Source organism: Hippichthys cyanospilos, chromosome 10 (genome assembly GCF_059441005.1).
Source record: "Hippichthys cyanospilos isolate Australia breed blue-spotted pipefish chromosome 10, RoL_Hcya_1.0, whole genome shotgun sequence".
In the NCBI taxonomy this organism is placed as follows: Eukaryota; Metazoa; Chordata; class Actinopteri; order Syngnathiformes; family Syngnathidae; genus Hippichthys; species Hippichthys cyanospilos.
The window spans coordinates 5260521-5282510 of record NC_142378.1 but is presented as its reverse complement, the minus strand read 5'-3'; the positions used below and the strand labels follow the sequence as shown (position 1 = coordinate 5282510).

Here is a 21990-nt window from a genome sequence, read left to right as displayed (position 1 = left end):
ACCTTGCTCGAAACCTTACTTATCATCTACTCATGACGCTCTTGTCTGGAAGGTGCTCACATTTGTAAATGCTCTTAATTCCAACACATAATGCGGAACCTTTTTTTTATTTCATAAGTGAGATTTTGCTGCCCCCTATCTTTCCCTCGATTAATTACACACCAACTGATCCGGCTTTCCCTAATGTACGCGAACTTTAAAATTGTGACGTAATTGATTAATCGATCAATCAAGTGATTTTAGTGTAAACAAACCAGATTGTTTGAGTGTGGTCCAGGAATGTTACCCGAATGTTAAATGAAGAATATACAACAATTTGTGGAAATCATTCAAATTTCACTAGAAGCATTACGTTATAGTGGTGCATTTTTGGAAATATATATAAATACTGTACTTTCGGAAGAGTATTCTCGCATGTAGGTTGAATCATAATACTGACAGGAAAATGAGGCAAGTTTTAAAAAACTGCAGTAACCACTATTTTCCACTGGAGGGCAGCCTTTTGCAAGGAATCAGTTGACTTCCACTGAACGGCGTTTCTAAAGACAATTTACTAAAATACAAAATACAACACACTTCTTCTTTGATTGACTTTTTTAAAAGAATCTGAAGTAATTTATTTAAATACCACACGCAGTACAAGATGTTTATCAGTAAAACGTCAAATGAAAAAAAAAGTGGTCTTTGATGTAATAGTCAGAGGTTTGGAAATTTGGTCCCTTTGGTCAATATTTGACTACATAGAACACAGTGGAATGTGTAAGCTTACACAAAAACACACACACACATTCATTTCTATTTATTTTTGTTCCCTCGCCGATGGTCTAAAGTTTCCTGCTCGACAAGCGATTGGTTCAATTTGTACGTGTGTGTGAGCGCTTCTGAAGCAATAAGACACACACAAGCCACAATATTAGGTACACCAAAAGAAGACAATCGTGTTGAATTTTGGTGAACTTAGCAAAAGTTAAATAAAGGATGTTTTTGGTATTGCCTTTCAAGTCTGCACTGTTGAAAAAAAACTTGCATTGTTTGTACATTTTACTCAAATTTGGTCAAATGTTACAAAAACATTTGAGCACTGTTATACTACAGAAATACGTTGGCAAAAAAAAAAATCCCTGAAGTAGTAAAACTGCAAGAATAGTCACAATATTCTTAGAAAGTGAAAATACGTCCCTGGCATTGAATGAGTTAATAACAAGAAGCTTGTAAGTTTGAGAATGTCATAATGAGGTTTTTCACCCCGTTTAGAAAAAAAAACTCACTTGAATAAATAAAAACCGGAAAAAAAGTCATAAGTTTTAAATATTTTGAACCTATTGAGGTGTCCCTAATATTGTGGCTGTGTTCCATCGCGCATATGTGTTCAGCGGATACTGGCTATTTCCCAAATGGAGCAATAACAGCGCCGACAAGAACAAAAAGAGGTGCGACATTTAACTCCTTTGGGAAAAAACAAGACAGTTAAAATGCAGACTTAAACGGAATTTTAAAAAAAAATGTGCACCAACATTACAACTTTGGCAGAACTTGCGCTCTACTTTGGTGATTTTAACGTCCCTCTTTGTGATGCTAATGCTAAGTTGCTACACGCGTAAACACGAGGACAGCCGTATAATGGTAAGAGATGTTTTTTTTTTTTTACCTCTCTCTCTCTGGTGCTTTTCAAGCTGTTTTTCCAGTGTTTTAACTTCCATCACTTGGTAAGCGTACTCGTAGCCCATCGTTTTCTAACGAGCCCCAAGGATTTTCATCCCTGGGGTTAAATGTCATGTAAATATAATGAATGTAAAACTATTAATTTGATCTTCAAAAATGTGGTTTGCGTGACGGAATGATGGCGGTTTCGAGGAATCGAAGGACGTTTCATCCTCGCGGGCCCCCCGTCGGCCCAGCGGGAATTGTCAACGGCGCCCCCGAAGGACCGCTCCATGCCCGGAAATCGCCTTAACAAGCGACTCAAGAGAAATTCTGGCTTACAAAGCAAGAACCTTCTTGCCATCATCGTGGTTCCAAATGGTCACCGAGTTACAGACGTGCGGTCGACGCATAGGGGCCGAGGACCAGAACTACCTGGACCGGGAGAGCGCTACTTGGCCTTAAAGCTGCCGGATGAAAAGCTACCGCCCGTCCGTCAGACACCTGCACCCGTTGGCGAAGGCGGTCCCAGTTTCCTGGTTGATCATCTCCTTGACTTCCAGGGGCAGCGAGTCAAAAAGGTGGTCCTCCACCAGCAGGCAGCCCCGGCGCAGCAGCGGGCACAGGCCCAGCTGCGGCGGCAGACGGTCCAAGCAGTTGCTCTTCAGCTCCAGGTGGCTCAGTTGGGCCAAGTGGCCCACCCTCTCGGGCAGGGAGGCGATGCAGTTGTGGCCCAGGCACAGCGTCCGCAGTTTGGTGCACTTGAAGAGCTGCTTGGGAACAAGCTCCAACTTGTTGCCGGTGATGGCGAAGTGCTGGAGGTTCTGCAGGAAGCCCACTTCCGGGGGGATGGCCACGATAGCGTTGTGGCTCAGGTCCAGGTGGCGGAGCTTGGGCAGATTGAAGAGAGACACGGGCAGACACTCCAGCTTGTTGTACGACAGGTAGAGCGATTCCAGGTTCTTGACGTGGCTGATGGAGAGCGGGATGGAGATGATCTTGTTGTGCCAGAGCTTGAGGCACGTCAGCCGCTTCAGGTGCTGGAAGCTGATGACCTCCTCGATGGTCCGGATGTGGTTGGATTTGAGGTCCAGCTCCTGAAGGTTGTTGAGGCTGAAGATGGCGTGCGGGATTCGCTCCAGCTCGCAGTTGTGCAGCTCCAGTTCCGACAGGTTCATCATCTTCTTGAGGCTGTTGAGCACCAGCAGCTTGGTGCCGTCGTTGTGGACTACCAGCTTGACCAGGTGCGGGGACAGGTCCGTGATGTTGGTGGGGATCTTGGTGAGGTTGCTCTTCAGGTGCAGGACCTTCAGGTGCCGCAGGTCTCTCAGAGACTCCAGTCCGATCATCTTGTTGTTCTCCGAGTTGAGGTTGCCCACCAGGTACAGCTCCTGCAGGTTCTTCAAAAGATAGAGCCAGCTGGGGATCTCGGCCACGTCCGTGAACTTGACGTGAAGGCGCCGCAGGTGGTCCCGCAGGAAGATAAACGCCGTCTGCTCTACCTTGGCGGGACAGTGGTAGAAGTGGAGCTCCTGCAAGTTGATCATCTGCGAGATCTTGGCCGTGATCCTGGCCTCAGGGATGAGCTCCAGCTTGAGGATCTCCAAGTCGGTGAGGTCGAAGACGGCGTCGGGCACGCCCGACAGCATGAAGAGGTGCAACTCCAGTTTCTCCTGAACGTTGCGGGTCACGTGCTGCCGGAGCTTCTCGAAGGTCCACTCGTGGTTCAGGCTGATTTCCCGCAGCTTGTTCTCGCTGACCTCCGACAGGAAGACTCCAAAGCGCTTGGAGTAGAGCTGGTCGTACTGGTCCACCATGTGCAGCAGGAAGGCAAAGTCGTTCTTCACGTCGGGGATGTCGCTGAAGCTGCTCTCCTCGCGGACCTTCTCGAACGAGTACTCCTTGAGGGGCCGGCGGAAGAGCCAGAAGAGCGTGTAAATGCAGATGACGCCGTAGACACAAATGAGGGCGATGTAGCTGACCAGCAGCTTCTTCAGCATGAAGGCCATGTTGTGCGTGCAGTGGAACTTCCTGTACCCGGTCAGATGTTTGATCTCCGGCTCGCACAGGTGGTGGAAGTCGATGGAGGCCACGAAGGTCATGGTGTAGCACAGGATGACGATGAACTTGACGGTCTTGATGAGCGTCTGCAGGGCGTACAGCCGGTAGATTAGGTCGCTGTCCTCCACGTGGGCGCGGAACTTGCGGACCTTCTCGAAGAGCGCTTTGGCTTGCTCGCCGTCCTTCTTGTCCAGGATGGTCATGGAGGGCGCCTCGCTCACCAGCTTCTCGGCGGAGAAGGTGACGCCGGGTTTGGTCAGCATGGGCGCCGACTGGTTGGGGCTGCCCTCCTCGCTGCTGGTGGAGAGGTGCTTGTGTTGGGCCGAGGCGCCGGCCAGGCGCTGCTTGTTCTCCTCGGAGTCCTCGCACGCCGTCTCGGACAGCGCCTTGGTGGTCCAGGGAGACTCGAAGCACTTGCCCAGGATGGACACAAAGTGCTCGATCTTGGAGCTGGTGCGGGGATACTTGAACCAGAAGTTGCTGCTCACCATCAGGATGAGGGTGTGGATCAGCGCCAGGTAGGGAAAGTATTTGGAGTACCAGGGAAGGGCCACGTGGTAGCACATTTGGTTGACGAAGACGTACTGCTGGAAGTCCAGCTTGGTCCGGATCCCGCTGGGGGACGGCGGCTGCGTGGGCGGCTGCGAGGGGGCCGGCGTCAGGTGCGCCGTCCGCTCCCCCTGGCCCCTCTCTTTACTCCACGCGCGGTCCGACGACCCGGTCGGCAGGGCCGGCGCCTCCTCGGGGGCCGAGTCCAAGTCGGGCAGGCAGACCACCTGGTCTCGCGTCAGCTGCATGGTCCCGGCGAAGATGGCTAGCATGAGCATGACGATGCCCAGGTAGTCCATGAACACGTCCCACCATGGTTTCAGGATGCGGTAAGTCGGCTGGATGTCGTTCAGGGAGGCGACTTCGGTGAGGGTGAACATTCCTACCGCGACAAAAGACAAAAATGGCGCCCAGTTAGTGCTGGGCGCATCTGTCTTGCGGTCAGGAGATCTGGCTTGGAATCTGGAGGAAAAAAAATGGTTGACAAAAAAATGGTATGGACCATCCCTGGTTTAACACTGTTTGCTGCACATATATACTGTATACAACTACAACTGAATCAGTGGACTTTCAAAAAACATACAAAATGTTTTTTGGATTGAATGAAATAATGCTGTGACATTTTCAAATTTTGAACAAATTAATTGAAACATGAAGGGACCTCACGCTTAAATATAATACCATCACTCCTTTGCAAAAAGTTGTATGCATTTCTTTTGTTTTATTAAGAATACTTGTCAATACTGAGTCACAAATATAACAGATGATACATCTCTATCTTAACAAACCGGATACGAATGGCACAATTGTTTTTTCTAGTCAGAGTCAAATACAGTAAGACTGGAACAAGGTGGTTGGAAGATTAACACCAGGCACGCACTTGTCCCTGCAATATGTTGCTTATCTGGGTTCTGGGCGCTTCCTCAGGTCTTCCTTTTTGTGGCACATTAACCAAGCAGTACAAGTTCTTACATGTTTACAAATGTTATCCAATCCAGACCGCTGACACATGCCTTCCACTCTCGCGTCGGCATGCTATTGCTAACGAGCCTGTGCCTGTTGTCTGTAAATAAAGCGATCATAATACATGCTTTTTCCATAAAGGTCTTTTCATCAGGGGGGCAGTAAATAGGATTTTTTTTTTTATATAAAGGGGAAGTCAAGTAAAAAAATTGTACCAGCAAATTGGGTGACATTTTAACTCCTAAGAGAAATTTTGACCCAAATCAGGTTTTTGGTGATTTTGACGTGTGATATCAAAGGACTAGCATACAAAAAAAAAAAACACTAGGAGAGGTACACCTTATAGTTGTAAAATTTAGCCCATGTCTGGCTCATTTACTGCCATTCAAGTGTGGAAATACTGTCAATTTTGCACGTATTGAAAAGACGATGTCTTATCACGCATTTACCACGATTTATGCATTAATTCGTTTACCTGCAACTCGCCAACATGGCTGTAGATTTTTTTGAGTTGACACCACAAAACTACCAGGTGGCGCTAGCAGCCAACTTATAACGTTTGCAACCCTTTTGATGACTTGATGATCGTCTTAGCCTGGACCCTCAGAATGCAAAAGTCTTCGAAAGACATAATACTCTAAACATTGCATAATAAATATTCCTATTTCAATTTCATATGTAAATATACAACGTAGTTACTTTTTGTGAATAAAGCGTAGCCCCCCCCCAAAAAAATTTATATGTATGGACAGGGCTGATGCCACTGAACATGTTGAGTGGTTGAAAGTAAATATATATTTATTATTTGAAACCGTTATGACCCTTTCAAAATTATCACCCAAATTGGGTGATAATAAGGCCGGGCAAGTGAAAAGTCCCCGCCACCCTTGAGTTAAATTCAACTATTTTTGTTTTATCTTTGGCAGCGAGCAAAAGTAAAGAGCCTTCTTTGACAATAGGTGCTTACAAACAGTAATGCATACATGTCTTTGTTACATCTTACCATAATGTACATATTCTGGAATCAGCCAGTCCGTCCCGTTTTTATTTGATAATGTAACTTATAAAAATGTTCAGTGAATGTATTATAGGACAAAATACTGCTGTGCTCAAATTTTCACGGGTAGAAATGTGTTCAAGAGACAATGAGGAAGTAGTTGCCTAATATCCGAGTCGTCAGTGAATGCCGCATGGCTGCTTCCGTATTTGTCGGGTTAATTAAAAAAAAAAACATTCGGAGTCTTATTCAGCGTATTTGTTCTAATGCCTTTAAGACAAAGAAAACACACAAAAACAATCATGTACCCGCTTTACACAACACCGAACCGGCACCCAATGAGGTTAGAAAAGAGTCATACGAACCTTCGCGGAGGTGTGCTCGACGCGCGCCGTTTCCCCGCTACGCCAGAACCGAAGCCGTTCGCCGGTCGGCGACCGTGTGGGAGCCGTCCATTCTTCCTGGTCGCGTCGGCGCCGGCTGCCTGTGGCCGTGCTCGGGCCGCCTGTAAGCGGCTTAGGGCGGCTGCGACTTCCCCCCACCCCCACCCCTCTCCCCTCCCTCCTCCCGCCTACCCTCGCTGTCCCGTCTCGCCGCGGATGGTCCGGTCCGGTTTGTTCCGCCGCCGGTCACGGGTGGGCGGCTGACGAGATGGACTCTCGTTCGGTTGGAAGTGAAAGTGAACGCGGAGGTGGCGTGAGTGCGTGTGAGCGGATCTTCTGCTGCCGCTTTACGGTTTTGGACGGCAGGTGGAAGCCGCGTGTCGCGTGACGGCGAAAGCCCGCCACGCACAAGCGCCCAAGGGAGTGTCAAGCAACTGCAGCTGGCTCCAGATAAGCAGATAACTATAAGGGGGTGTCCGACAAGTGTCAAACGAAAAACGAAAAAAAAAAAAAAACACGCTACGGCTACTATTACATTTAAATAAAATAACAGCGCTGTAACGCGGTAGTGTGAGTCACACAAATTAATGGATAGAAAAAGAAAATGTAAATTCATATATGAAATAATAAGAGTCAAAACGAATGTTCTAAAAGTTTTATTTAACTTGTAAAATAATCTTTGTAGTATACGGTGCTTTGTTTAAGGCATGGCTCAATACATAATACAGTATATTGTTGTCAATAAATGTGTGCAAAATAAATATTTTCAATATAAACCATAAATATGACCATACACACTTGCACAATTTTGCAAGGACCCGTACGAGAAATACTGCTTAAAATGGCTATCATTATATAAACAAACATATGCAAAACATAAAAATACATGTAATGTCTTTTAGGTAGTCCACAAAATGCTATGACAATTTAGAGAGTTTTTTTTGTAATCTCTCATTTTTTTGCCCCATTACCTTGGTCACAAAAATATTTCTTTTGTTCAAGCATTAGCATTGAATGATGAACAGCAAGCCATTTTCTTCGCAATAAGTTGTGAAATAGTACAGAAAAAAATGAAATTTGCCTAAATGTGTCTTGTGATGTTTGGACCACTGTCAGTTGACTGAATGAACACATCAGACAGAGATTTTTTATCTTGTCATTTTGAATGCAGCTCGTATTTTGGATCACCTTTCATCAAGAAGGTGTACCTAATTTTGTGCCCATGGAGGTAAATGAGGCTTGAATAAGGTCAATTAGTCCTTCATGCCTTAATTTAGCTGCGGTAAAAGTAAAGTTGCCCTGCAGACAAAACTCCAGGCGATAGGCATCTTCTCAGAAAGCTGCCAATAGAAGAAGAGGCAAAGATGTAGTACGACGTAGTATTTTAGCCATGGTGTTTCTTGGTTCTACTTGAGACTTTTTTTTTTGTAATGTTTGCCAAATTTCATATTGCTAAGTGAAACTGGGTTAAGGGGCTGACTTTCAAAAATGGGCACGAGAAACTAGAAAACGCATTTCGTAAAAAAATAGTGCAAGTGTTACGTGGGCTTGTGTGATCCTACCAAACAACAGAAGAAGCAAACTGGAGGCACTGCGGTGACGGTAAGGCGTCTTCACTCGGCTTTCATGTGGTCCCTGACGTCGGACGGCAGAGTCTCGAACAGGACGTCTTCTACCACGAGGCCGCTGCGCTTGAGCGCTCGGCAGCAGCCCAACTCCTGCGGCAGAAACTCGAAATGGTTCCCCTTGAGCTCCAGGTGGCTGAGCTGGGCGAGGTAGGAGATCTTTGGCGACAGGACGGAGAGCGAGTTCTTGCCCAGTTTCAGGGTCTTGAGCTTCTTGCAGAAGAAGAGCTCATCCGGGAGGTTCTCGATTTTGTTGCAGGTCACCGAGAAGTACTGCAGGCTCTGCAGGACGCCGACCTCCGGCGGGATGAAGCGGATGTCGTTGTGGCACAGCTCAAGGTAGCGGAGCTTGTTGCACAGGAACAGGTGCGAGGGCAAGATCTCGATCTTGTTGTGGCTGAAGTAAAGGCGCTCCAGACTGCCCAGCTTCTTGATGTGCTCGGGGATGTACATGATGCCGTTGTGCCATAGCTTCAGGCAGGTTAGCTTGCGCAGGTGCTGGAAGCTGACGATCTCCTCGATGGAGCGCAGGTTGTTCTCCTTCAGGTCTAGCTCTTGCAGGCCGGTCAGGCTGAAGATGGCGTGCGGGATGCGCTCCAGGTCACAGTGCACCATCTCCAGCTCTGTCAGGTTGGTCATCTTCTTCAGGTTGCCCAGCATCACCAGCTTGGTGCCGTCGTTGTGCAGGTAGAGCCGCTGTAGGTGGCTGGAGACATCCACGATGGACTGCGGTATCTTAGTCAGGTTGCTCTTCAGCGAGAGCGTCTTCAGGCACTTCATCTCCCGCAGAGACTCCAGGATGATGTTTTTGGAGGCGTCCGGGCACAGCGACCCGGTGAGGTGGAGCTCCTCCAGGTTCCTGAGGCCGTACAGCCAGCCGGGGAACTCCCTGCCGTCGTCGAACTTGACGCGGAGCACCTTGAGGTTCTCCTTGAGGAAGGATGTGGCAGTGGTGTGTAGCTTGATGGAGCATTGATACAAGGAGAGCTCCTGAAGGTTCTCCAGCTGCGAGACGGAGGCGGGGATGCTCACGTTGTTGATGATCTCCAGCTTAAGCGACTGCAGCTCGCTCAGCTCAAAGACCGTGTCGGGCAGGCCGGGCAGCATGAAGAGCTGCAGCTCCAGCCGGTTGTTGGCGTTGACTTGCAGCCTCTGGCGGAGCTTTTCCGCCGTCCACTCGTGGTTGAGGTTGAGCTGCTTCAGCTTGTTCTCGCTGACCTCGGACAGGAAGACGGCAAATCTCTTGGAGTACAGCGGGTCGTACTGGTCGATCATGTGCAGCATGAAGGCGAAGTCGTTCTTCACGTCCGGTATGTCGCTGATGCCCGTTTCTTGACGCACGTACTCGAAGGAGTACTCCTTCAGGGAGCGGTAGAAGAGCCAGTAGGATGTGTACAGGCTGGTCAGTCCGTAGACGGCCACCAGGCACAGGTAGCAGTAGGAGAGTTTCGAGAAGAGGTGCGCCATGGTGTGGTTGCACTCAAAGTCCTTGTAGCCGGTCATGTCCTGTATCTCCACCTCGCATGGCACCCTGTTGCGCACCTGGTCTACCAGGGAACTGTTGTAGATGACTATCACCAGAAACTTGAACACCTTGAAGACCGTCTGCCGCACATACATGACGTAGAGGATGTCCCCCTCTTCCACATGCAAGCGGAACTTCTTCACCTTTTCGAAAAGCGCCTTGGCTTGCTCGCCCTCCTTCTTATCCAGAACGCTCGCCGAGGGTTTGTCCGCCACGATTTTTTCCGGGATGGAGCGGAGCGACTGAGTCTTCTCCAAACCGACGCCTCCGGGTGACGCCACGGCGCCGCCCTTTTTGTGGCCCGTCTCCTCCGGGTTTTCTCCGGAAACCTCGGACAGAGCCCGGGTGGTCCAAGGGGAGTCAAAGCACTTGCCCAGCATGGAGATAAAGTGCTCGATTTTGGAGCTGGACCCGGGGAACTTGAACCAGAAGTTGCTGCACACCATGAAGACGAGCGTGTGGATCAGAACCAAGTAAGGGAAGTACTTGGCGTACCAGTGCAAGGCTTTCTCGTAGCACATTTGGTTGATGAAGCTGTACTGTTGGAGGTCCAGGTCCGTCTTGAGGCCGCTCATCTCTCTCGGCCCGGACGAGATGTTGTAACGGAGCTGCAGAGGTTTCACGGCCACTTCGCTGCCGTTGTCGTGGGATGACGACGTTCTGTGAGGGAGGCAGATGATCTTGTCTTGCATTACCTACGGAAGAACGGAAACACAAGCAGGTGCCACCGGGGTGGCGGTTACCGTATTTTCGAGAAAAAAACAACGCAGCCTCACGGTGGAAGATAATGATGATCAAGTCGACTAGATCTTTGTCACGACAGTGCTTCACGGACTAACTTCAAAACGAAATCGTCCCAATGCCGTTCCTTTCATACATTACTTGATATTCCACCTTTTATTTTGAAGCATTGTCTTGCCAGACAGATTTCAGTAATGATTTGCAGTGCTCAGGTGGAAATTTCACCAGTAAAAACAAATTCACTTCAGAGCACAACATACGCCGTCAATTTTTTTGTATCAGCGACAAGTCAAATAATGTCAGAAAATAAAGAAGCGAAAATGAAACGCTTTGGAAGATCGAGAAGAGGAACAAAACACACATATTGAAACTAAACAAATGAACACTCAAAGTAAAAAGCCGACTTTTCTACCAACACGGACTGTTAAATCAATGATTGCGATATGAAGAAGTTGATGTCGGATGCTACACGTAAGTTCATTTTATTGTATTTAATTTTACTGTGATATTTAGTAATATCTGTTGTTGGTTTTTGCTCACGTCTTGTAAATGCACTTTCTTGTAAATGCACTTTGAACCTTGGACTTTTTCCCTTTTACTGGACAATTTAGAGTAGAGTAGAGTAGAGTAGAGTAGAGGAGAGTAGAGTAGAGTAGAGTAGAGTAGAGTAGAGTAGATATCACTGGTGGAAATTGGGTTTTTGAAAGGTACCAACGACAATCTGTGAATTACTTAGCTAAAATGTCTTTGGTTGTCACATTGTCCTTGAAAGCTGTTCTTTTGGGGTCAACCCACGATTTTTTTTTCTTCTTTAAAGAACACATCAAACACCTGTCACAAAGCCTTATTTTGTCTGGGTCACTGTTTAATTTGAAAGATATCAGCAAGGATAAGAGAGTCAAAGATGATTCACAAATTTTCTGCGTTTGGAAGTAGCATCAAAGTTCTATCATACTCCCCTATCAAAGCCTGATTTTTTTTCTTTTCATTTTCAGTCTTGAAAGTGATAACACCAGGAATCGAGTCAAAGTTGACCATGTTTTGGAGGTGGTATGAAAAGGGTATTTCTATTATGTATTTAAAAGGCGTAAATACAATAGCTGAGAGAATTTTTCCCTACAGAACGCAGATTCAAAGTTCAAACACGGATCTCTGGCTTCTTCCACACTGTCATTTAAAAGCAGATGATTTTCTGTACCAACAATAAAGTGCTTGTTGCTTTCACACAAGATCTTTCTGTTAATGTTAAAAGCCGCGTACTGTTATGTTGATTGGTGCCAAGTTTCTGCTAAAAATAACAAGAAATGGCGCATAGAAAAAAGGTCAGGCATCTGCAGTTTGCAGCCTCATGTTTACTAGAAGGAACTGGGCGGAGGGGAATTTTCCGCTGCTGAATGCCTCCTTTGCTGCTGTGTTCAGGTTGTAAAAAAAAAAAAAAAAAAAGCGTGTCTGGGTGTTTGCCAAAGGAGACCGACCTGGAGCGTGCATCCGAACACGCCGATCATGAGCATTATGACGGACAGGTAGTCGGTGAACACGTCCCACCACGGCTTGAGGACCCGGAAGGCGGGCTGCTGCTCCGAGAACTGGCGGAATTCCATCACGGGAATCATGATGCCTGCATAGACAGGGGACAGCAGCTAGTGGAGTGCTTGCGCAAAAACGTGGCAGGAGCTCCTATTACTGATGGAATGTTTTGCACCGGATGTTTTTATTGATTCTTACAGCCAGCTAAGGATGAGATACCATCAACAACAAACCATCATGCTCTTATTTATAAAGTGTTGGGAGTAATGCATGACAAAAGTAATGTCATTATTGTAATGCATTACTTTTTGCTGAAACGCGGGAGTCACAGTAGTCATAATAGTAGTCATAATAGTCATATTTTACTCGGTATAAATGAGAATATCGCAAAGCATTTTAATGCATTTTTAACCTGAAGGTGGTGTTTTTTTTTGTTTTTTTTTTGGCGAGAGAGAGTAGGGATAAAACAAAGGAGGAAAAATGATTGTTCTTTTGCTCAGGGATGCCACTTTGACCTCAAGAGTTTAGGAGACTCGCGGCAGAGAGGTCGTACGTAGAAGATACAGTACGTTGCCGCTTTCCACAGTGGGTTCGCCTGCATTTTCAAACCTTTTCAGCGCGATCCCTGTTGCAACTAGCAATAATGACAAAGTAAGCTAACCCTCATGTCCACTGTACAATTGCAATTAATAATAGTCGACAAATAGTTGTGGTCAATGTGTATCAAAATGAAACATACAAAAAGTCATGTTAAACAGTACGTTGAACACATTAACAAAGATGGAGGCTAGCAGCTAACAATACATAGTATGATGTAAAAACTGAGTAAAATAAAGTGATTAAAATACATGTATCTTCTCATATCTTTAAAGGTTTATAAAACAATCCAGATTAAATGATTTGTACTGTTTTTAGGCTTAAGCCAACCTTCTACTGGATGTGTACATTTAGAATGGCAAATCCATATTTACAGTAATGTTGGTAAGAGTAACATAAAAGTAATGCAATAACAGTGTAATAACTTACACTTCAAATACACCAATATTGTAATGTAACTAATTACTTTGAAATGACAGTAATAAGTCATAAATAATGCATTTATACACTAGGTTTAATAAATATTAGAAACAGCTCTCAATCGTAGCGTATGGTTGTATTTGGCTGCAAACTACAAAACCTATGATAATCAATGACTTACTCAATCAACACTTGTTACAGTTCCAATTTTAGCTTGTAATGACCGTCGGGAGAGTTAAGCCCATAAGGTCCACTTTGTGTCAAGGAAAATTCCCATTCCCGCCCGATGAGTCAGCCACACATCCTCCACCTCATCCCTTTCCTGACAGGAAATTTGTCCCCGATCCCAAATGAATCCAAAAACAGACATGTTTGGAACACACCCAGACTTCTTACGACAATGAACACATGCGCGTGTGAGCGTGTGTGCGCGCGTGTGTCCTTGGGGGAGGTAATTAATAAAAACTACACAGTCTAACCGCAGTGCAGAATGAAAACACTTATGCATGACTCGTGGAATGAAAACGGCTGTTGAATGAATGTGCAGTAGAAATGAGGATGCTGCAGTGATTTTTTTTTTTTTAAATAACGTTACCTCGGTGCTTTACCTTTCTTTTTTTTCTTCTTCTTTTCCTGTCAAACCGCAACCAGGTCGGGTCTCCTCGTCATCGCCGTGATGCGGTGGTTCCAGCTCTGCTGCCTGCGGTCCCGAATGCCCTTCTGAAGGGAGGTTCGGCCGTGTGGTGCCGGTCGGGCGTGGATGCGAGTCGTGAACGGAGGCGGGCCAAACGTGGATCGGGGCGTGGACTGAGAAACCCGAGACGAGCCAAACATGAGAACTTCTCATCCTCCTTTGGAGTTCGATATCCCCTCAAATTTGGAGTTTTTAATGCTATCCTTTAATCTGTTTTGAAATATGTCTAGACATCATTTTCATTTATTTTTATCAATGATGTACCAGCTTGTGAAGCATTTTTCAAGCAAGTTCTTCCAGTGTAACACTTTTTTTATACATGTAAAACAATTAAACAGCAAGCTGTGCCTTTTATCTGACTAATTTAACTTAGAAATAGCACTTGTGGTGGTCCATAATAGTGTGACATGATCCGTTTTATTTCTGGTCTATGGAAATTAGTAATGAAATAGTGCATCTGTATCAAACGTAAGGAAAAAAAAATCACACAATCTTTTGCAAAGGAGTCGCTATAACACAATCAAACGACAATTTCATTCATGTTCTAAGAAATCTGATCTGAATGTAATTTAATATTGAGAAGGCAATAAAATACGAGGCGCAGCGCTTAGTACTGTGCAGTGCAAATGTGAAGATTTGTCTCTTTAGCTAAAAGACTCACAAATGGCTCATAAAATGTCGCTTTTGGCTATAATATGACTCATTTAGGATGTTGACTTTACCATGTGACAACCTAACTCGTCATTAATCATTATTAAGCATGTTTGTTTAGGAATTAAAATAAACCTGACTAACTAGACTTCTCCTGGTCACGTGGTTCAGTGGTGGTGCTTTCAGGTGCTCGCTTATAAAAACAGCATGAAGCTCTAAGGCAATCATTCATCGCAGGACAAGAGGCGACGCGCTTTTTCGGGGGGTGGGCAACTTAATTCCGTCCATATTATTTTACAGGTTATCCGGTTTCTGTTCATACATCTTTTTACAATCAGGGACAAAAACGTTCCCGCGAGAGGGAACAAGAAAGTTAGTCTTGACACTGCTTCTTCCTGACTTCTATTGAACGCATCTTTTTACCCGTAGTAGGTAAGTGTCGCACAAGGACACGCTTCTTTGGTTATCATTTTTTAAAATTACATTTTCATATTTTGTGGTTTGCGTTTGTTGAAACTGAAGAGGCGCCAGTATTGCACTCACTACAACTATACTCTCAAATGGCGTTCGTGTTTAGCCGGCGGGCTGTTTAAACTAAACACTCGCTGGCGGTTATCATGTTTGGCAAAAAAAAAAAATCAGTATCCCCTTCTCTGTAAACAGTATCATAACGGGGCCAATAAGTATAACTAAGTCGTGCAGTCATATGACGAAATAGTCACTTGATACATTCGACTTTTGTATATTGAAGCATTGCCGATGGCTGCTTCCTGGTTTATCTTCTTCAATTACTATTATAATGAACATTCAATATGCAGCAGCGCCACTTAATGGACTGTCACGTTACTGCAAGCGACAGCGGCGGTGTTGAAAAAAATCACATTCGGGCCTTGTTACGTGCAGATATTGCATATTTTAATACATTATTGATATATCATTGGCAAGGATGCTCAGGAAATCAAGCATATCTCATGATATGTTTTGTGTTGTAAAAAATTGAGTTCCCCTTCTCGACATATTTGTTGCTAGGCAGAATTCATCAATTGGTCACTAGTTACTAGGCGGAATGTGTACTCCTCAAACACTATGGACTGTGGCCAGTTGTTTTTTTTTTGTTGCAGGAACAGTGATTTTGCGATTTAAATTCCTATCTGTGTTAATTATGCAATTTACGTCTAACTATATGCAAATCATGCTTTATTACATGTCATTCATTAATTTGAATAACAAATTGCAGAATGAGTGTGGCCAGGCAGCTCCGACTCTACACCAGGTTTGCTTGCCCAAGAAGTTTTTGTACCTCACAGGCAAGTCACTAACAGTGGCAGTAATAATTTTCTCGGCAGGATGCAACCAAAAAAACAAAACAGAAACATGGTGGGTAATTTAGCCGCCGGTGTGTTGCAGCGTACGACAATGGCGTCCCGACATTGCAACACCATGAGAATTCAAGGGCTGGAAAAGAATGTCTGGTGAGTGAGCATTGGTCTTCTTTTTTTTAAATTATAATTTGACAGGCCAATACACTAACATGATATAAAACCCAGGGTGGCGTTTACATCACTGGCGGCGGATCCTTCCGTGGTTAACCTGGGTCAAGGCTTCCCAGATATTTCGCCGCCACCGTACGTCAAGGATGCGCTGGCGAAGGCAGTATCTGTGGACAAAATGAATCAGTACACTCGAGGTTTTGTGAGTAGCACCTTTCGTATACAAATAACTTATAAAATCATCCAGCTAGCACCAACATGATCCATTTATTTTAGTCACTTTAGTCACTTAGCTTGACTACAGTATGGCTGCATTTCAAATCCACCCCTAGTGTTAGCTTTAGCCAGCTAACACAAATTTAGCACTTCTATTTGGCATACACCAAAATATTTTTTTCCGGCTAACATGGCCAAGTCAATGTCTTTAACCTTAGCCAGTCAGCGCAACCACATCATACTCTATGCATGCATCGTATCATCTAACCTAGCTGTAATGTCATTCACTTTAGCATTAGCATGAAGTGCCGTGTCCGTCTTTTGTCGACTTGACTCTGTAGGGACACCCTACGTTGGTGAAGGCGCTCTCTCAGGTTTACGGCAAAGTATACGGGCGCCCCATCGACCCGTTCAAGGAAATTCTGGTGACGGTGGGGGGCTACGGCTCCTTGTTCAGCACCATGCAGGCTCTGGTGGAGGAGGGCGACGAGGTCATCGTCATAGAACCCTTCTTCGACTGCTACGTGCCCATGGTCCGCATGGCGGGGGCCAAACCTGTGCTGATACCACTACGACCTGTAAGAAACAATCACAATGCGTTTTAATATTATGAGTAGGATTGGGTGAGCTCTAATGAGATTAAATCGCCACAAGATTTTTCGTCCCTACACGGCACGAGATCTTTCACGGGAGAAATTGCTGCATGACAGTAAAACACGTAGCTAAACAATATGAGGTCAGCAGTCTACAAACTATATAAACTCACACATGCTTTCAGGGGGGAGATGGGTACTCCTACAAGACACGTGATTGGGTCCTGGTGCGACCATCGACCAATGAGGGCAGGAGTTGTAATCTACTGTCGCCCCAAGTCCCTTTTGTTCGGTAGGCCAAGAAAAGAGTGCCGGTCTACTTCATGAAACACACACGCTGTTAGATCGACGCAAGGGAGAGCAGGAACGAGGCTTCACCGGAGCATTGCAAATCTCTTACTGAGATTTCTTTTTTTAAGAAAATTGCAGTTTCAACTGTACAGTAAACTCTGATTGTTTTCATGTTTGTTCGGCCACAGGCTTCACTTAGACTTCCCTGGCACTGCTAATATAACCGCGGCTCTCCATGAAACTACAACCACATGAATGGGAAGGGATAACAGTACAGTTACTGTATAAGGTTTAATAATTAATTATTAAAATTTGCATGCTAAGTTGCCTTTGTTGCGCTCCTTTTTCCATGTGACAGAAATCCAGCCAGAAAACCAGCTCCAGCGCCGACTGGTTCCTCGACCCAGAGGAGCTTGCCAGTAAATTCAACTCCAAGACCAAAGCCATCCTCATCAACACCCCTCATAACCCCATCGGGAAGGCACGTAAAACTAAATAAGAATATTGATAATGATAAAAATAAATAAATAAATACACCCAAAGCCAATATGGGTCCCGCCCACTCCCGACAAGGAGATTCTCCCTGCAGGTTTTCACCAGAGACGAGCTGCAGATGATCGCCGACTTGTGCATCAAGCACGATACGTTGTGCTTCAGCGACGAGGTCTACGAGTGGATGGTCTATCGTGGACAGCAGCATCATAAAATCGGTACAAGAGTTTTCGCTACTTATTTTTTTAGGCTTATTTATCATTTGGCTCATTTAGCTCACTTAGTATTCTGCAAATGTAAACAAGAAGGCAGAAAATAGGTATTTTACATCTAAATGTATATCTTTTTCATTTTTTTTAATAACATATGAATTATAAAAGATGGCTTTTAAAAATTTGATTAATAGTTTCTCACTGAAATGCAGGTTTGTGCATTTTAAATGTATTTTTTCAAACAATATTTTATACCGATTTATTGTAAAAAGCCAGAAGTTGTAAAGAATTTTACACATTCATCTATCCAGTAATTGAGTTTCTTTCAATAATAATAATTATAATAAGAAATAATAATAAATTAATAAAACAATTAAAACATTCATTATACATTGGCTACATTTATCTTCTTAGATAACTGCAAGTTACAATTATATGAATTATTAACTCATTCACTGCCAGGCCAGTGAAATGGATTTTTGCCGTCGATAGTCGTCAATGGCATTGAATGAGTTCGCAGGGAAAAACGTTTGCAATAAAATCGAGGGGGAAAAAAAAAAGATAGTCATAGATTCTGCTCATGGTCCCTAGACAACCCTAATTAATTGACCGGTTAAAAATTTTGGCATCTGTGCAGCGACTTTACCCGGTATGTGGGATCGAACCATCACAATCGGCAGCGCGGGGAAGACCTTCAGTGTCACTGGATGGAAAGTAAGACAGTTAATTGATTACATTGAGTACATTTATTGTTGTTTTTTATTTTACAAATGGTATTTTGAAATGATAGAAGAATTGTCAGCGTCGTGAACCTAGCATCTTCGCTAAGCTAATTGTTGACAACTATATTCACTGCCAGGCACATCGGTTCAACTTCAATTACTATTGGTCATAAAAAAATGAACCCTTCAGGGAATCTATTCTTATTTTTATTCGTTAAAAAGGTATTTTTAAAGCAAGAAGACGTTTTACGTTTTCAAGATGTACCATAAAAGCTAACGGCTAGTGTCACCACTCGGGACGGCTTTTGGATTTTCTGTCCTTGTCCACCTAGCTCGGTTGGTCCGTCGGACCCGAGCACCTGATCCGCCACCTTCAGACCGTCATGCAGAACACGCTTTACACTTGCCCGACGCCACTACAGGCAAGTGCGGGGTAAATCACTACGTAACCTAAGACGGGTCGGGATCGTAACGACGAATCTGTTTCCCGGCAGGAGGCCGTGGCGCAAAGTTTACTTTTGAACTTCCAGCTGATGGGTCAGCCCGAGTGCTACTTCACCTCTCTGGCCGAAGAGCTGGAGGGGAAACGGGATCGCCTGGCCTCCATCCTGCGGGGGGCCGGACTGTCCCCCATCATCCCCGAGGGAGGTTACTTCATGTTAGCCGACGTCACGGCGCTAAGTGAGCTCCCGCGCTAACGTTAGCTTGTCAATTTTAGCCTTCTCGTCTTTCTGAGACCTTTCCAAAAAGCTTGAAAGAAATTATGTCACAGCTGAGCATTGCTCAATGTATTTGCTAACGCCACTCTTAGGACATTGAAGGAATTAACACGTTTTCAGTTTTCAAGATAAACAGCGCTAACCGCTAATTTTATCACCGCGCGTCAATGTTTGACAGAATTTCCATCAACCATTGCAGGGCGCAATGAATGATTCCTCTTTTTGTTTTGTTTTTTGAAGTGATGGAGATTATTATTATTATTCATTTTATTTTACAGCTGTATTTTTAAGAGATAAAGTTTCCATGTTCACAAAGTGGCAGCCAAGCTATGCTAATGTCACTGCTAGACACACGTTTAGACTATATTACCTTGAACAAGGTAGGGTAAAAATGAACAATAAATGGAATATATCTTAGATTTTGAAGATTGTATTTTTAGGAATGGAAAGAATTACTGAATGTTAAGATGTTCTTTTTTTTTTTTTCCCTGTAGATCAGAACCTGTCACAAATGGCCAGCGATGAAGCCTACGATTACAAGTTTGTGAAGTGGATGATTAAAGAAAAGGTCAATTATTATCTTTTTATGAAGTGATTTAGTTGGTAAAATCTTACGTAGACGCGTTGCTTCTCAAACCAAAATAGTTTATTTCTTGTTTTAAATTCCATGCTGCTAGGTGTTACGGCCTTTTGGGCCTTCATTTTTCAAACATTCCTTTTTAACGATGTGATATTTGATTCAGAAACTGGCGGCCATTCCCGTCACGGCATTCGTCGGAGAGGAATCAACCAAGGCCTTTGAGAAATATATTCGTCTTTGCTTTATCAAGGTAAACATTGAGCAGATGAAACAGTTCTCAACCGCCGCCGATTTATTATTTTCTTATTAATATTTACTTCGTATTTTATTTCGGGGGATTTATTCCAACAGAAAGATGAAACTCTGGATGCAGCAGAGGTCATCCTGAAGAATTGGAATTCATCTGGAAGCAGAAGCTGAAGGTTTTTTTGTTTTTTTAACCCTTCAGTGTAGTTAAGACCATTATATCATCTCATTATATAGTATATCAATCGGAACCCACTGGAGTGCCTCAAGGCTTGGTTCTTTGCCCTATTCCATTTAACATGTCTCGCTTCCTATCGGCCAACTAATAATAATAATAATAATAGCAATAATTAATTCTGCTGTTTTTCATATCCCAAAACAAATGACTTAATTATGATTACCAGTTTTTATTATCAGTTTTGATGCTAACAGCTAACAAAAAACCCAGGTTCAGCCTCATTGGTTAGACTGTGGGCCAGTCTATAGATTTGTGTCAACTGTAGAAGACGTTTGTTTTTGGTCTATATCTTTTGACTGATTCAATCTATCTGAGTAAGTCCTAGTGTGCTCTGTGAAGGACAACCCTGTTTTTCTGATGATGTCTCAGGTTTATGTAAGATGCATTTCACTTTGCTGTCTTGCTGGGACAAAAACAGAGACAATAACGGACAACAAATGAATAGGCTGGCTATCAGGAGGATAAATAAATTAGATGGGAACTGGCCTTTTGGATATTGTGCTTTGTTGGTATAATATGACTTCCACTACAACAAAAATAATTGAACTTTTCCATGACAGGATTTTATTATGATGCACGTATATTAAAAGGAATGACATTTTACAGCGGTCAAATATGATTACACGATGGATCACATGTTACCTCTTGTCCAGTTTAAGTGTGCTGTGACCCAATAAGTTTTTAATAAAACATTCAATCATTTCCTACTTTGTTGCCTACCTGTGGTCGGCTCGAGTCTGCTGTTAGGTCACTAGAGGGAGCCAGAGCTCAACACAATGCCAACCAAATCATGTACGCTATGTTAAATACTATTATGATTAGCTTTTTTTTATCTTTGGAAAATGGACTAAATTTGAATGTATTAATCTTATTACCTTGTGAAGCCGCCCCTAATGAAAATAGGAAACTTTTATGCTGAAAGCGCAGAATATCGACAGCTCAAACAATTTGTTTTTTTTTTTTCAAGGCCAGACATTCAATCCCAGGTAATTACCTTAGGTAAGTAGTAAAGTAATGAATTACTTGGGATAATTAAGTGCTAATTATAACAATAATAAGAATAACTAAATACTGATGCAATCAAATTATTGAAATACTAAAATATTTGATTATTTTCATAATTTTCAGTACTTAATAAAATATTCAACACTCCTTCAGCCAAACTCTTGAAAAAAAAATATAAGTACCTGTGATTGGATGTCTGGAATCTTCAAAAAAACCCCATAAAAAATAGGTATTTGGTCTTGAATAATATAATGAATATTGAAAGCACATAAATACATTTTTAAGTTTTATCAGAGGTGCGATAAATTGAATGTAGGTTAGGGTTATGAAGGGCAGGAGGTACAGTGGACAAACAAGCTAAAAGGTATTGTGGCCAACGACGGTCTCATGGAAACAGCGTAGGTGTATATTTATGCGCATACGATAATCCGCCCGGAGTAAATAATCAGTGTATTTGGTGCCGATGCGGTCATCCGATCCCTTTGTGAGCGCGTGGGAGAAATTGCTGCCTTAAGTCAAAGCTGTGCGGTAATCTGGGCGGCAGATGGCCCAACGCATGTTTATTTATGTTCAAAACAAACAAAAAAGGATTTTGTAGCCTAGGTGAGCTCGCCTCGACGCTTGGCATGTATGTGGTGGCCGTTTTGCGCTCGCCTCTGTTGCGAAACTTTTAACAAGGACTGAAAAATGATCATGTCGTTTTTTTAGAACATGTTTAGAGTTTCACGAAGAGTTTGGGATTTCGGACTCTTTGTTACAGTATTAAAAATGATTAGGGTATCAAACAAGGGTTAGGCTTTCAAAGTAGGAAA

General features: G+C 43.9%; 3 protein-coding genes across 6 annotated transcripts; 1 reads left to right on the top strand and 2 right to left on the bottom strand.

Moving 5' to 3' along the window:
• Nucleotides 1-585: 585 nt before the first annotated feature.
• lrrc8db (leucine rich repeat containing 8 VRAC subunit Db) lies at nt 586-6763 on the bottom strand. Of its 2 annotated transcripts, none has more exons than XM_088426263.1 (2): nt 6577-6763; nt 586-4633 (listed from the first exon to the last, which is right to left on the bottom strand). In XM_088426263.1, the coding sequence occupies exon 2, from the start codon at nt 4629-4631 to the stop codon at nt 2124-2126; it is 2508 nt and encodes an 835-aa protein (XP_088282389.1). In that variant the 5' UTR covers nt 4632-4633; nt 6577-6763; the 3' UTR covers nt 586-2123. The 2 variants fall into 2 exon arrangements, with proteins under 2 accessions (XP_088282389.1, XP_088282391.1); XM_088426265.1 differs by having other exon boundaries at nt 586-4713; nt 6577-6742.
• A 471-nt stretch (nt 6764-7234) lies between these two features.
• Nucleotides 7235-13770, bottom strand: lrrc8c (leucine rich repeat containing 8 VRAC subunit C). The gene is made up of 3 exons (XM_088426620.1): nt 13638-13770; nt 11961-12103; nt 7235-10439 (listed from the first exon to the last, which is right to left on the bottom strand). The coding sequence occupies exons 2-3, from the start codon at nt 12096-12098 to the stop codon at nt 8208-8210; spliced, it is 2370 nt and encodes a 789-aa protein (XP_088282746.1). The 5' UTR covers nt 12099-12103; nt 13638-13770; the 3' UTR covers nt 7235-8207.
• Nucleotides 13771-14657: 887 nt separating this feature from the next.
• Nucleotides 14658-20667, top strand: LOC148416719 (kynurenine--oxoglutarate transaminase 3-like). 3 transcript variants are annotated; one of them, XR_015866988.1, is made up of 13 exons: nt 14661-14806; nt 15612-15681; nt 15782-15846; nt 15922-16066; nt 16422-16658; nt 17323-17445; nt 17554-17674; nt 18306-18382; nt 18723-18812; nt 18885-19034; nt 19604-19677; nt 19853-19939; nt 20041-20095. XR_015866988.1 is itself a non-coding variant. In XM_088425690.1 (13 exons), the coding sequence occupies exons 2-13, from the start codon at nt 15613-15615 to the stop codon at nt 20107-20109; spliced, it is 1344 nt and encodes a 447-aa protein (XP_088281816.1). In that variant the 5' UTR covers nt 14666-14806; nt 15612; the 3' UTR covers nt 20110-20667. The 3 variants fall into 3 exon arrangements, 2 of the variants coding, with proteins under 2 accessions (XP_088281817.1, XP_088281816.1); XM_088425690.1 differs by having other exon boundaries at nt 14666-14806; nt 18885-19071; nt 20041-20667; XM_088425691.1 differs by lacking the exon at nt 15612-15681 and having other exon boundaries at nt 14658-14806; nt 18885-19071; nt 20041-20667.
• The last annotated feature ends 1323 nt before the right edge of the window (nt 20668-21990 follow it).